At 46.3% G+C, this 15107-nt stretch overlaps 1 protein-coding gene across 1 annotated transcript in view; it reads right to left on the reverse strand.

The window, feature by feature from the left end:
• Nucleotides 1-701: 701 nt before the first annotated feature.
• The window catches only part of mipol1 (mirror-image polydactyly 1), a 48260-nt gene continuing 33854 nt past the window's right edge, over nt 702-15107 (reverse strand). Inside the window, 3 exon segments of the mRNA XM_084381889.1 lie at nt 702-1005; nt 3255-3446; nt 12088-12182. Coding sequence (XP_084238015.1) covers nt 939-1005; nt 3255-3446; nt 12088-12182 — 354 coding nt within the window. The 3' untranslated portion in view covers nt 702-938.

The following is a 15107-nucleotide window of genomic DNA, read 5'->3' on the forward strand; positions in this document are numbered from 1 at the left end:
AGAAGGAAGAGGAGGGGGAGGAGGAGGTGGAGGAGGAAGAGGAAGAGAAGAAGGAAGAGGAGGAAGTGGAGGAGGAAGAGGAGGGGGAGGAGGAGGTGGAGGAGGAAGAGGAAGAGAAGAAGGAAGAAGAGGAGGAGGAGGAAGAGGAAGGGGAGGAGGAAGAGGAGGAGGAAGAGGAAGAGAAGAAGGAAGATGAGGAGGAGGAGGAAGTGGAGGAGGAAGAGGAAGAGAAGGAGGAGGAAGAGGAGGAGGTGGAGGAGGAAGAGGAAGAGAAGAAGGAAGAAGAGGAGGAGGAGGAAGAGGAAGGGGAGGAGGAAGAGGAAGAGAAGGAGGAAGAGGAGGAAGAGAAGAAGGAAGAAGAGGAGGAGGAGGAAGAGGAAGGGGAGGAGGAAGAGGAAGAGAAGGAGGAAGAGGAGGAGGAGGAGGAGGAAGAGGAGGAGGGAAGAGGAAGAGAAGAAGGAAGATGAGGAGGAGGAGGAAGTGGAGGAGGAAGAGGAAGAGAAGGAGGAGGAAGAGGAGGGGGAGGAGGAGGTGGAGGAGGAAGAGGAAGAGAAGAAGGAAGAAGAGGAGGAGGAGGAAGAGGAAGGGGAGGAGGAAGAGGAAGAGAAGGAGGAAGAGGAGGAAGAGAAGAAGGAAGAAGAGGAGGAGGAGGAAGAGGAATGGTTCAGTGCAGAATGAAAACTGGACCGCAGCAGTTTGATTGAGATAATGTGATTTATTGACAGAAACGTTCTGGGATCACTTCAACAGCACAAACAGACACGAGATATTAAAATGGATTATTAATCATCATATTTAACACAAAGTTTATAAAAATCTGCATGATTATTAGAAACAAATATTCATCAACATAAACCGTGTGAGGAAACATAACAAGAACATTCAAGGAAATAATCAAAGAAGAAAAACTGAAAAATAATCGGTCAGACTGATGAAGGTCAGACGACGGCTCGGAGGCTTCCTGTTCCCACTTTCTTCCTCAGGACTTCGACCAGACGCTCCAGCCTGAAGACGCAGACAAACACTGACGTTAACCTTCAAGAACCTTCAAGAACCTGAAGATTACGTTTACAGACATTTTCTTCCTGTCAGAAAACATTATTACACAGTTGAACCAACAACCCTGCCTGGCAGTAGTTTGATGAACGCTGTTAAGTACTTTTACCTCCAGCATGTACTGATGTGTGTACTCTGCAGTACTCCACTTCATTTATTCACTGTTAAGTTCAATGTGTTTGACTTGAAACACTCAGTCCTGCTGTGCTGTTAGCTCTGTTAGCTCTATTAGCTGTTAGCTCTGTTATCTGTTAGCTCCGTCAGCTGTTAGCTCTATTGGCTGTAAGCTCCATTATCTGTTAGCCCCATTAGCTGTTAGCTCCATTAGCTGTTAGCTCTATTAGCTGGTAGCTCCATTAGCTATTAGCTCTCTGAGGCACCTCAGCACTCTGTTGCTCACTGGCTGCTAACAGCTAACAGCTAACTAGCTCTACTCTTGTGATGGAGCAGATCTATCAGGTCGAATAAACTTTATTTATAAAACACATTTAAACATGTGCAGGCAAGAACAGGACGCTTTAACACAAACAAACACGACGTAAACATCAGAGACATCAGTCGCTATGGTAACAGCATGACGTCAGAGAAGCGCTGCGAGTCCAGCAGGAAGAACTGTGACCGTCTGTGATGACGTCATCGAGAGAGCGACCATCAAACTATTTAGAGGAAATGTGAGCTGATGATCAGAGTTTAACCTCCTCTGACTGACAGACAGGAGGAGGAGGAGAAGGAGAAGGAGAAGGAGGAGGAGAAGGAGAAGGAGGAGGCGGAGGAGAAGGAGAAGGAGAAGGAGGAGGAGAAGGAGAAGGAGGAGGAGGAGGAGAAGGAGAAGGAGAAGGAGAAGGAGGAGGAGGAGAAGGAGAAGGAGAAGGAGGAGGAGGAGGAGGAGAAGGAGAAGGAGGAGGAGGAGAAAGTGGAAGGAGGAGGAGAAAGTGGAAGGAGGAGGAGAAGGAGAAGGAGGAGGAGGAGAAGGAGAAGGAGGAGGAGGAGGAGGAGAAGGAGAAGGAGAAGGAGGAGAAGGAGAAGGAGGAGGAGGAGAAAGTGGGAGGAGGAGGAGAAGGAGAAGAAGGAGAAGGAGAAGGAGGAGAAGGAGAAGGAGAAGGAGAAGGAGAAGGAGGAGGAGGAGGAGAAGGAGGAGAAGGAGAAGGAGAAGGAGAAGGAGAAGGAGGAGAAGGAGAAGGAGAAGGAGAAGGAGGAGAAGGAGAAGGAGAAGGAGGAGGAGGAGGAGGAGAAGGAGGAGAAGGAGGAGGAGGAGGAGAAAGTGGGAGGAGGAGGAGGAGGAGGAAATTGACCCTGGACGACTTTCTAACACTCATCCTCTCTCTCTCACTCGCTCGCCCTCTCTCCCCACCAAATTAAACTTCCTGTCTGTAATAACCCCCCCCCCCCCCCCCCGAGAGTAAACACTCTCCTGTTCAGAAACTTGGGAGCTCTTCAGAACCGGGCCGCCCCCCCACTGGCAGCCAAATTAGAGCGGCGGGTTTGAGCCCAGGAGGACGTTGCGGGACGCAGACGGACGACTTAAGCTGTTTTCATCATGAATCTCATCCCTTCATCTTCACTCTGATGAGATGAGGAGCAGCAGAAGAAGAAGTCACGTTATTCGGCGGCGGAGCGGCAGAGCGGCGGCCCGGACGAGCTCAAATCTGACGGATTAATTCTTCCTCATCACAACGTTGGCTGAATATGAATCATCACTCCAAAGCTCTTTAGTCCCACACGCTTAACCAGTCTTTGAACACATCGCAGAGAGTCGTCTGACGCCTGCTGCAACATGTTTCACTTCCTGTCTCACTTCCTGTCTCACTTCCTGTCTCACTTCAAGTTCAGTATAAACAGACATGTGAATATATGGATCAGTTACTTTACCGATACTTTGATACTTAACTACATTTAATATTGTGTACAGGTGTGTGTGTGTGTCAGGTGTGTGTGTCCCAGTGTGTGTGTGTCAGGTGTGTGTGTACAGGTGTGTGTGTGTGTGTCAGGTGTGTGTGTCCCAGTGTGTGTGTCCCAGTGTGTGTGTCCCGGTGTGTGTGTCAGGTGTGTGTGTACAGGTGTGTGTGTGTGTGTCAGGTGTGTGTGTCCCAGTGTGTGTGTCCCGGTGTGTGTGTCAGGTGTGTGTGTCAGGTGTGTGTGTCCCAGTGTGTGTGTACAGGTGTGTGTGTCCCGGTGTGTGTGTACAAGTAGAATCTGACCTGCGCACTCTCTCGCTGGCCTCGCGCTCAGCCTCCTGACAGCGCTGAAGCTCCGCCTCCACACTCTGCTTCTCCTTTGACAACTGCTGCACCTGGACCAGCAGGGGCGGGGCCTGTGGGGGCGGGGCCTCACCTGCTGGAGAGATGCCGTCGCTGGGCAACGAGGGAGGAGGGGTGAGGACGTTCTGAGAGCTGAGGGAGGAGGAGGAGGAGTCAGGATGACATCACAGAAACATCACATGATCTTCACCCTCAGCTTGAAGAGTTAGACGTGTTTGAACACCTGAGCGTTATCGATGACGTCACCGTGTGTTCATAAATAACAGCTGATGGTTCTAGTGAAACATGTCAAAACACTTGCTGCGTTCACTGTCAGCAGCTCAGCAGTAACAGCACACTGTCGTAGGCACATTTAAATAAAAGTTTTGAGTTGAATGACGGCGATCAGTGTCAGTCTGACCTCGTCACTGTGATGGAGCTGATAGATTATCAATTATCTGGGTTATTGATAAAAAGCCTCTGACTGGCTAATTAATATAAACAGAGCAGACAGACAGCAGAGGACACAACAAGTCCACCCAGTAAACCCAGTCCACCCAGTAAACCCAGTTCACCCAGTAAACCCAGTTCATCCAGTAAACCCAGTCCACCCAGTCCACCCAGTAAACCTAGTCCACTCAGTAAACCTAGTCCACTCCTCAGTCCTTCCAGTTCACTCAGTAAACCCAGTAAACCCAGTCCACCCAGTAAACCCAGTCCACCCAGTAAACCTAGTCCACTCCTCAGTCCTTCCAGTTCACTCAGTAAACCCAGTCCACCCAGTAAACCTAGTCCACCCAGTCCTTCCAGTTCACCCAGTAAACCCAGTTCACCCAGTAAACCCAGTCCACCCAGTAAACCTAGTCCACTCAGTCCTTCCAGTTCACCCAGTAAACCCAGTTCATCCAGTAAACCCAGTCCACCCAGTAAACCTAGTCCACTCAGTAAACCCAGTCCACCCAGTAAACCTAGTCCACTCCTCAGTCCTTCCAGTTCACTCAGTAAACCCAGTCCACCCAGTCCTTCCAGTTCACCCAGTAAACCCAGTCCACCCAGTCCTTCCAGCCTCTCTTCAGGCTGGAGTCGGGTGTTTTTCACGTCTTCATGCTTTTCTCATTTTAACTAAACAGGAAGACTTTCCATGGTTTCCATGGATACCGTCAGGAGTAACAGTGACCACTGAGCTCCTGAACCAACAAGCAGCAGGTCAGTGGTCAAAGGTCAGAGGTCATGACCTCCATCAAGTCTGAGACAAACAGATGTTTGATGTGAAGGAGCCTTCAGAACAGATCCAGAACCAGTATCTGAACCTACTGGAGGACAGAATGTGTGAAACAGCCGATCTTCTCTCTGATGGTGGTCACACACACACACACACACACACACACACACGCACACACGCACACACACACACGTGAAGAAATTAGCTTCTGTTCCCGGTCCAGACGGTGCTGCTGCTGCTCGGTCCTCTGAGTCTCTGCAGGCGTTCGGACTTGATCCTGATGATGTATGGACGCTCACAGTCTGAGCAGCGTGTTCAGGTTCAGTGTTCAGCTGCAGATTTACAGCCTGTTTCTAGATGTTTATCCTCCAACACTGAACAACATTTATTATCTGAGTCTCATCGTGATGACAGACAGGTGTGATACAGACAGGTGTGTTACAGACAGGTGTGATACAGACAGGTGTGATACAGACAGGTGTGTTACAGACAGGTGTGATACAGACAGGTGTGATACAGACAGGTGTGTTACAGACAGGTGTCACTGATCTCCAGGTTTCATGATATCTTTAGGTACCAAGTGTGATTTTGTAAAGTTGTGGTGAACGACTGAGCTCCTTCATCGTGCTCGTTATAATGTTTGTTTGCTGCTCAGTCTCAGTTTGTTTCATGACAGCTGTGATGTTCATCAGAGGACAGCGAGGTGATGACATCAGCTCTTCCTTCCTCATTCGAGCGTCCTCCCGGCTCTTCTCTGCCGAATTATCGTCCTCAGTGACGCCTCCGCCTCTCCAGACTGAGACGCCACAGACCGTCCTCCACCTCCTCAGACTGAGACGCCACAGACCGTCCTCCACCTCTCCAGAGTGAGACGCCACAGACCGTCCTCCACCTCCTCAGACTGAGACGCCACAGACCGTCCTCCACCTCTCCAGACTGAGACGCCACAGACCGTCCTCCACCTCTCCAGAGTGAGACGCCACAGACCGTCCTCCACCTCCTCAGACTGAGACGCCACAGACCGTCCTCCACCTCCTCAGACTGAGACGCCACAGACCGTCCTCCACCTCTCCAGAGTGAGACGCCACAGACCGTCCTCCACCTCTCCAGAGTGAGACGCCACAGACCGTCCTCCACCTCTCCAGAGTGAGACGCCACAGACCGTCCTCCACCTCTCCAGAGTGAGACGCCACAGACCGTCCTCCACCTCTCCAGAGTGAGACGCCACAGACCGTCCTCCACCTCTCCAGACTGACACACTCAGCTTGTTGGAGTGTCCTGATTAACTGTGAGGTCAACGAGGGTTAAAAACTGCAGAAGACAAACCAGTGACTGATGAACTGTTCTCTGGTCTCTCTTGGACAACAGATCATAGTCTGGGTGGCATCAACAAGGATTATGTTAAAGGAGCAGTCTGTAGTTTTGTTGAAGAAATGTTAATGAGAAGAGAAAGATCTTCAGTGACTGAAACAAACTAAATAATCAAACTCTTTATTTCATGACTGAATAAACCGAAGAAACAAACTGACCTTAAAGGAGCTTTACGTTGTTTATATGTGGCGGACCCTGCTACCTTTCTATCTTCAAACAGTGTTCTGGGACCTTATTTTACTCTGAGAACAGCTTGTTTATTCACTGATGGAGAAAGTTTGTATTATTACCTCATTAATATCGTAGATGTTAAAATTCTCAGTTTGAATTTCTTCTTTAAAACTACACAGAGCTGCTTTAATTGAAGATGAGTTTAAAACCATTAGAGATTAGCTCTCATCAGAGTTTAGTAAAACTAACTAACCCTAAGCAGAGATCTGTTGCACCATTAAAAATTAATCTCTGCGCAGTAAAGCAAAGTTAAACAGTTGCATCAATGTGGAGATGGTGCCCACATTAAAATGAATATATTAATAAAATCTGCATGCTGTCAGGACCTGGTAAGACTGTTAACTGTCAGCTGCTCTGTATTTCTTTATAAAATGTCACGTTGTTTGCTAGTTAGCTAAAAGATTAGATTAACTGTTAGTGACATCATGTTTGTTTTCAGCTGTTTCAAGAGTCACTTTAAGTTTCTGCTGCTGAAAACAACATTTCCTGATGTTGCTGCTTCAGAATAAAAACTTTTAAATGACATACTGACACAGGACTTTTATTGTGAAGGATTTATAGGAATTTTACTGAATTAGCATAGCTTTGCTAGTGCAGAATCTTGGATAATCCAGCCGCTCCTCTGACCACTGTAACAGCCACGGACCCGCTGCTTTTAAATGTCTTCGACTGAACACCGGAGCTCATTAGTTTCACACACACCTGGAAGCAGGTGGCCCTGTTGTCATGGAGATATAAATCTGATGTGCTGAGTCAAGCCGAGCTAGCACCTGTGGAAATGTCCTGTTAGTGAATCAACTGCATCTGTGTCAGTGCCCTGTGTGACAGCCAGTCCCCTGTTCAGTTCAGATCCAGAACTGCCTGAACTGGTATCTGGATCAAAGTTCAGCAGCATCACAAAACTCATCTGGTTTCAGTCTGTCCTCCATTTTATTCCACTAACTTTATTATTTTGTTCAGTTCATTTAAACAAGAGAGCCGTGTTAAAAGTTAAACCTCATCCAGTGTAAGTTTAAAGTTAATACTGGATCACAGTTTAAAGTTTTGGTGCAGCAGAATTAAATTTGATCTAGCTTTAAAGAAAAAACTAAACTGAGGTTCAGAGAGGTTTAAATTGAGTCTTAAGGTGCAAAAGAATTTAAACTCAAGCCATGACTTAATCAGGCTCAAAAGTTAATCCTTGTTAGTCTGAATGAGGTAAAAGATTAAATGAAATGAATAAAAAATAACAAACATAGTTTCACAGCTGGAGTCTAAAGGTCTGGATACAGACTCCTACCCCTAAAGACTCAAGTCGCCCAAATTTATATGAAAACTGAGTTGTTTGCGTCACTGATGGTGACGGTTCTGGTTCTGGTGAACAGATAAATCTATAGGATGTTTGTTGGTTCACATTTAGGCTATACTGAACTCTGAGGCCTGTAGTGGGCGCTGTCATCACTGTAGACTGTTGCTGCTGTTAATACGCTGATGATCTGATGATGTGATGTTCTGATGATCTGATGTTCTGATGTTCTGATGATCTGATGTTCTGATGTTAACCCTGCCTGTTGTATAGCTGAAACCTCTTTCCTGGATGACGCTGGTGTTCCTGCTGTTGGCTGGCTAAAGTTTGACTGCTGTGGACCAGCAGTGGTTGACTCAGGTTGTAAAAGGAATCAGGGCAGAGTGAGTGGACATTTCTTAACCCAAATAACAGAAAACATAATGAGCTCCAGTCCCTCCGATCTGTCCCATCAGATCATTTTGATGAAGAAACTCTTACAAACTGTTGGAGGACAGATCAGATCCTCTGTGAATACGACTCTAGTTTTCTGATGAGCTGAAGTTCAGTATACTATATATATCCACTCTGTGTCACATCTTCTCAGCTGTGTGTTTTTGCATCTTTTACCTTTGACAGGTACAGAATAAATGGACAGTTCTGTCTGGCTGCAAACATCCCAACACACCTCAACCCAGAAGACCTTCATCAAGTCCTCCAGAATGACCGCTACAGATGAAATGTTGAAGACACTCTTAACGACAGTGATGTATACATAGGCAACAATGTGGTCGTAGCCAAACCTGTAGGACCGGTACATGCAGAACCTCATGTTCTGAGACACTTAAGGCCATTGACGAACAACAGGCAAAATAATGTCCTGTTCATCTACTCCTACCTCTCCCCATGTGGAGAAAAGTGTACAAGCCCGGGCAGTAACTTCAACATCATCGAAACAAAAAAAACAAATGTCCTTCCACATTTGAGTAATGTTGCCTTTGTGTTTACAAAAGCTTTTGACAACCCCAAGGTCAAGGTCAAATTTATGTATATAGCACATTTAAAAAAAACCATCAGTTGACCAAAGTGCTTCACAGTTTCAGGAATTCACAATACAAGTAGATACATCAAACAAGCAGGGGACACAAAACAATGGTACGTGGAGGCAAGATGTCCATGTCTAACTAGAATTAAAAGCCAATGAAAAAAGGTAGGTTTTTAGCAATGCATTGAACGTTTCGGCGGTCCGAGCAGTTTTAATTTGCAGAGGCAAAGAGTTCCACAATTTAGGAGCAGCCACTGAAAACGCTCTGTCAACTTAACTCTTCAGTTTGGCTCTTGGGACGTTGAGAGCCATCAGAGGACGATCTCAGCGCTTTAGCTGGAGAGTAAATGTTGGTGAGCTCACATAAATATGGAGGTGCCAAGCCATTTAAAACCTTGGTCTAGCTCAACCCCAAGTCTAGCTCTGGTCCTACCTTACAGGCCTTGAACGAACCACTCACACAGCTCGGGAATTCTGGCCTTGGTGTCCAAAACATTTTCCACTGCAGGGACAGGAGCAGCAGCAGAGACAGCAGTAGCAACAGGGACAGCAGCAGCGGCAGGGACAGCAGTAGCAGCAGGGACAGGAGCAGCAGCAGGGAAAGCAGCAGCGGCAGGGACAGCAGTAGCAACAGGGACAGGAGCAGTAGCAGGGACAGGAGTAGCAGCAGGGACAGGAGCAGCAGCAGGGACAGCAGCAGCAGCAGCAGCAGGGACAGCATCAAGGACAGCAGTAGCAGCAGGGACAGGAGTAGCAGCAGGGACAGCAACAGCAGCAGCAGGGACAGTAGCAGGGACTCGTTATGGTAGTTATGGAAGCACACAATGAAAGACCTGGACTTGGAGAATCCTCATCCTGGTACCGGTCCGGTGTGATGTGCGCGGTCAATCAGCGGAGGTGAGACGTACACCTCCAGTCCCACCGTCTCATCAACAAGTCCATTATGAACTGCTTCGGTTCCCTGCCAGTCTCACTACCCTCCGGTATATTCACAATGCGGAGGTTGGATCGTCGGGACCTGTTTTCAAGGTCCTCTACACGGTCTTGAAGAAGTTTGTTCTGAGACTGCATGGTTGTAATGGTCGCTTCAACCGAAATGAGCCGCTTTTCTCCAACTATTGTTTCTGTTTCGGTGAGACGTTTGTTAAATGAAACCACCTTCCCTCGTAGCGCGTCCACAGAGGCTTGTAATGATTGCGATGAAGCCTGTATTGGCGTTGTAATATCTTCCTTGATACTGTTCCGGTGGTTTTCCAGCAGGGAGGACAGTTGTTGAATTGTGACGGGCTCGCTTGTACCTTCAAGAGTGGGTTGAGATGTCTCGCCTGGGGTTGGGGTAGTATCTGAGCCATTTTAGCTAGCTTACCAGCTAGTGAAGTAGCCCGAGTTGTGTGAGTTTGTATTCCTTGTTGCTTAATATGTTTTGATGTCATTTCTTCAACCAAATGCATTCGTAGCACGTTCAGCAACTTGCTATATGGCAAAAAGTATAACACAAAGGAGGTCTTAAAGGTAGAATATTAAAATTAGTCGGGAGCCTCTCCACTTACGTCTGCTCACTACATGCTCTAACTGGATGTCACACATTATCACATTATCACACCTGATAGAAACATAATGATTTCATCTACTGGAGTTCACCCTAAAGTCAGCTGTCAGGACTCAGACCTGTATGTAACTCTGGACGACTTCATTTAGAAAGTTTGCTTTTAAGTAGGCCTGCACGATATGAGGAAAATCTGCGATGTGCAATAACACTGTTCAATATTGCGATGACGATATAACTTGCGATAAATAAACAAATAGTGAAGTTTGCATATTATTAACTATACAGTTAATAATAGTGTTTCCGCATTAATATGTAGACAGCTAACATAGACCTGAAACATTGAATAGCCGATGCCCACTGAATAAAGAATGATATAAATTATTTAACATGCTTTTATCGAACAAACTGCACATGAATACCCAACCAATTAAGCAGAACATTAATTTAAATAAGACATTATAATTATATGAAATTAAAGTTTAATTTCCCCTGCTCCCTTTAAACTATTTTCTTGTAAACTCAACCAAAACATCTCTTACCATGCAGAGTTGAAATAAAGAAAAAAAAAAATATATTAACTGTAATGTCTCTCATCACAGTCATCGAGGCCCTTGACTCTGCCTAACAAGGTGCAGAGATCTATAGTATGAACTGAAATAGAGCAGGGCCGGCCCAATAAATCAAGAGAAAATACAATCAGGAAAACATGTCGACCCTTTAGGTCAAGTTACAACCTTAGTTATTCCCTTAACACAAGTTCTTGGCCAAGAAAACCAGCATGTTAACTTTGTTAGGTTTCAGACATGTACCACATGATGTGCTGATGTGCTCACACAGTACTTGTCTTTGTAACACGTTGTAACAGTCAGAGTTATTTAACGTAGCGCCACTAGGTGGCGCCTCCTTTTGTTTAATGGGTAATGTAACCTGTACGATGAAGAAGAGCAGGTGTACTTCCGTCTTTTGCGATGTGTTTATCGCACATGTTCATATCGCGATGACGATGAAAATTCGATTTATCGGGCAGCCCTACTTTTAAGCTCAAGTTTGTAGAGCAGGTACTCAGGTGCCAATGGTCTAACAGTCCCAGACTGATGTCCATTACAACATGGTTGTGTTCCAGTGTGATAATCTGATTAAATCATCCCTGATGTAAAAGCTTCCTTCCTCCTGCTACACAGAGAATGTTACATACATCTTAAAATGCCCTGTAACAAACTCTTTGATAGAAAGGAAAACTTCTGAAGCATTAAACATTATGAATCATCCTGTGACCTTTGATCTTACTGATGGATTACATGTGAGTACATACATATTTTATTGATACCTCCCTGATCTCTGTGGACTCACCTCAGTGTTGACAGCAGAATCATTTTATTGTCATGTAAAGACTAAAAGCCTTCATTGTTCTGCATGTTCATTTTAAATAAAGCTCCAATATCAAACCCTGTCGCTGTGTGACTTTCATCTCAACCAGCACCAACAAAGACCAACTATCAATTATCAGTCAATTATCAATACATCATTTTCTGTCAGCTGATTGGACAACGAATGATGATTTAGAATCTATATGATATCAAAAACTGAACAGGATTCAGTTTTTTAAAAGAAATAAAGTTGATCTCCTGTTGTATCTGACTGATCATCACTTATATTTGATCACATTTTAGAGACCAAATCCTTTTTCTTTTGTTTGTTTGCCTTTTATGGCTTTATTCATAGGACAGCTGGGATAAATGACAGGAAGTGGGATGAGCGAGAGGAGGGATGACATGCAGCAAAGAGCCACAGGTCAGACTTGGCCTCTGTACATGAGATGCTCGCTCTACCTACTAAGCTACTGGAGCGCCCCAAATCCTGGTTGTTAATACAAAAACCATTGATAGTTTGTAGTGAAAATGTTGTAATCATAATTGTGTCGTGGTGCATTTATTCTATACATGTCTGTCGTGTTATACTTTAGTCAACCCTTTAATAAGAGCAGGTTCTTCTGACTGTTTAAAATGTCTGTAACATATATTTCTATAAAACCACAGACTATGTTGTCTCTGTTGTGAACAATCATGCAACTTTATTTACTGTCTGACACTTTCTACTTTTCAATGGTCTGACCTGTGATTGGCTTGTAGCACCTGTAGCTCCGCCTCCAGTTGCCGTCTGTCCGCCAGAGCTCCGCCTCTCTCTCTATGAAGCTTCAGCAGCTCCTCCTGATTGGACAAAACACACGTCAATCACATTTACAACCTGATAGTCAACTCATTCAAGTCTACATTAGCAGAACAGACGATCTGTGAGTGATGATGATGGTGATGATGAAGGCCCTCAGAGCAGACTGTTCTTTTATCTAAGGTCCACTCTGATTGGAGCCCTTTTAATTAGGCTCATATTGATTGGTGATCAGATGTCATCAGTAGTCATTATACATTTAGCCCTGACACCAGCTGGCTGCTTCACCGTTTCTCTTTCAAAATGGAGTCTGTGCCAAAGCCAAGCCCCGCCCACCTTGCAGTACGTCATCCATCAGCGGCAGTGTTTACTGTTCAATGTGATGCATTCTGGTTGTTGTAGGACACCACAGCACCTTTTCTGTTTTCTCTGCTCATGAAACAACAAGTTCAAAAGTATTTACGTCTTCCTGGAGCAGAGACGGACCAGATTTATATCAGAGCCATCTGTACATCTGTGAAGTACTTTAACTGTGTGTTGGACTGTGTGTGTGATTAAGTGTGTGTGTGGTGTGTGTGCGTGATTAAGTGTGTGTGTGGTGTGTGTGCGTGTGTGTGTGGTGTGTTCCTGCACAGAGAGATCAAGATGTTGATCTCAGTGAGACTGTGTTTGAATAAAGGATTAATTAACTAATGGACTAATTAAGGAACATGAGAGTCAACACACTTAATGAGGATGTAATTGTATGAAGGCAGCTGATCATTACTCAGTCAGCTCCTGGACTGAACTCCAGGTGCATTCTGGGAGTCAAACGAGACAGTCTGACACTGTCAACCTTTAATGATGCTGTATGATGTTTTTCTCTTTTAAATCAAGTCTCCAGCTGCTTCAGTTGTTTAGCAGAATGCTGCAACTCTGTTTTACTGTGAAGCTCCAGAAATGTTCTAGGGAGATGGACTACGAGACTTCACCTGACTTTATATCATCAGGAGGAGATGATGGCTGAGCCTGACTTTATATCATCAGGAGGAGATGATGGCTGAGCCTGACTATATCATCAGGAGGAGACGATGACTGAGCCTGACTTTATATCATCAGGAGGAGATGATGGCTGAGCCTGACTTTATATCATCAGGAGGAGACGATGGCTGAGCCTGACTTTATATCATCATGAGATGATGGCTGAGCCTGACTTCATATCATCAGGAGGAGATGATGACTGAGCCTGACTTTATATCATCATGAGATGATGGCTGAGCCTGACTTTATATCATCAGGAGGAGACGATGGCTGAGCCTGACTTTATATCATCAGGAGGAGATGATGACTGAGCCTGACTTTATATCATCAGGAGGAGACGATGGCTGAGCCTGACTTTATATCATCAGGAGGAGATGATGACTGAGCCTGACTTTATATCATCAGGAGGAGATGATGGCTGAGCCTGACTGTATATCATCAGGAGGAGATGAGTTGAGTTTGACTTTATAGCAGAACTGTTCCTTTGAATCCACGTGGTACAAGAGAGGAAACGCAACAATTAACCTAATAAACTAACTGCAGGTGTGAGAAGAACACATCAGAGATCCAGCCAATCAAAACCCAACCAAAAATCCTGACATATCACCTCCTCTCTCCTCTCCTCTCTCCTCACACCATCCTCTCTCCTCTCCTCCCCTCTCCTCCTCCTCTCTCCTCACCTCCTCTCTCCTCACCTCGTCCTCTCTCCTCACCTGGTCCCCTGTCCTCACCTCCTCTCTCCTCTCCTCACCTCTTCCTCTCTCCTCACCTCCTCTCTCCTCACACCATCCTCTTTCCTCTCCTCCCCTCTCCTCCTCCTCACCTCCTCTCTCCTGTCTCCTCACCTCTCCTCACCTCCTCTCTCCTCACACCATCCCCTCTCCTCTCCTCCCCTCCTCTCTCCTCACCTCCTCTCTCCTGTCTCCTCACCTCCTCCCCTCTCCTCACCTCCTCTCTCCTCACCTCGTCTTCTCTCCTCACCTGGTCCCCTGTCCTCACCTCCTCTTTCCTCACCTCCTCTCTCCTCACATCCTCCTCTCTCCTCTCCTCACCTCTTCCTCTCTCCTCACCTCCTCTCTCCTCACACCATCCTCTCTCCTCTCCTCTTCCTCACCTCCTCTCTCCTCACCTCCTCCCCTCTCCTCACCTTCTCTACCTCCTCACCTCCTCTCTCCTCACCTCCTCTCTCCTCACACCATCCTCTCTCCTCTCCTCCCCTCTCCTCCTCCTCACCTCCTCTCTCCTCACCTCCTCTCTCCTCACACCATCCTCTCTCCTCTCCTCCTCTCTCCTCTCCTCCCCTCTCCTCCTCCTCACCTCCTCCCCTCTCCTCACACAGCTGCAGCAGGTTTGAATCTGTAGGCTGACAGGTACAGGATGTGGTACCTCACTTTGTCTCTGGTCAAACAGGGTGGAGGTCGCCTCCAGCAGAGAATACAGACCTGATCCTGACCTCCTCCTCCTCCTCTATGCTAATTAAAGCTCTCAAGGTCTGCGAGTTTAAAGTGAGACATCAAAAGAGAAACCAAACCCAGAGAGTCAATATGTGTCTTCTCCAGCCGGGCCGGACGAGACGCTTCAAAAGAGCCGCTCGACTTATTAATCAGAATAATTTCCAAATGAGATGATCAGTAAGCAGGAGCGACACCGGGCTGACCTTTAACATGAGGAGTTAAGGTCAATGAAGGGGAGGGGGGAGGAGGAGGAGGAGGAGGTGGTAATGAAACTAACCTGCCTGGACTTTTAACAGGAGTCACAGGTCCTGTTAAACAGAGATCCAGTGATAATAATAATACTACTGTTGAAGAGACGACTCATCAGTACGCTGACCTGACTTTATATCATCAGCAGCAGCAGCAGCAGCAGCAGCAGCACAAAGACGCCTAAGTATGTGAACGCAACAACACAACAACACTGTGTCTGTTTCACTCCTTTGTTTTCATGCT

This window comes from Pagrus pagrus (genome assembly GCF_965226575.1).
Source record: "Pagrus pagrus genome assembly, chromosome: 18".
Lineage (NCBI taxonomy): Eukaryota > Metazoa > Chordata > Actinopteri > Spariformes > Sparidae > Pagrus > Pagrus pagrus.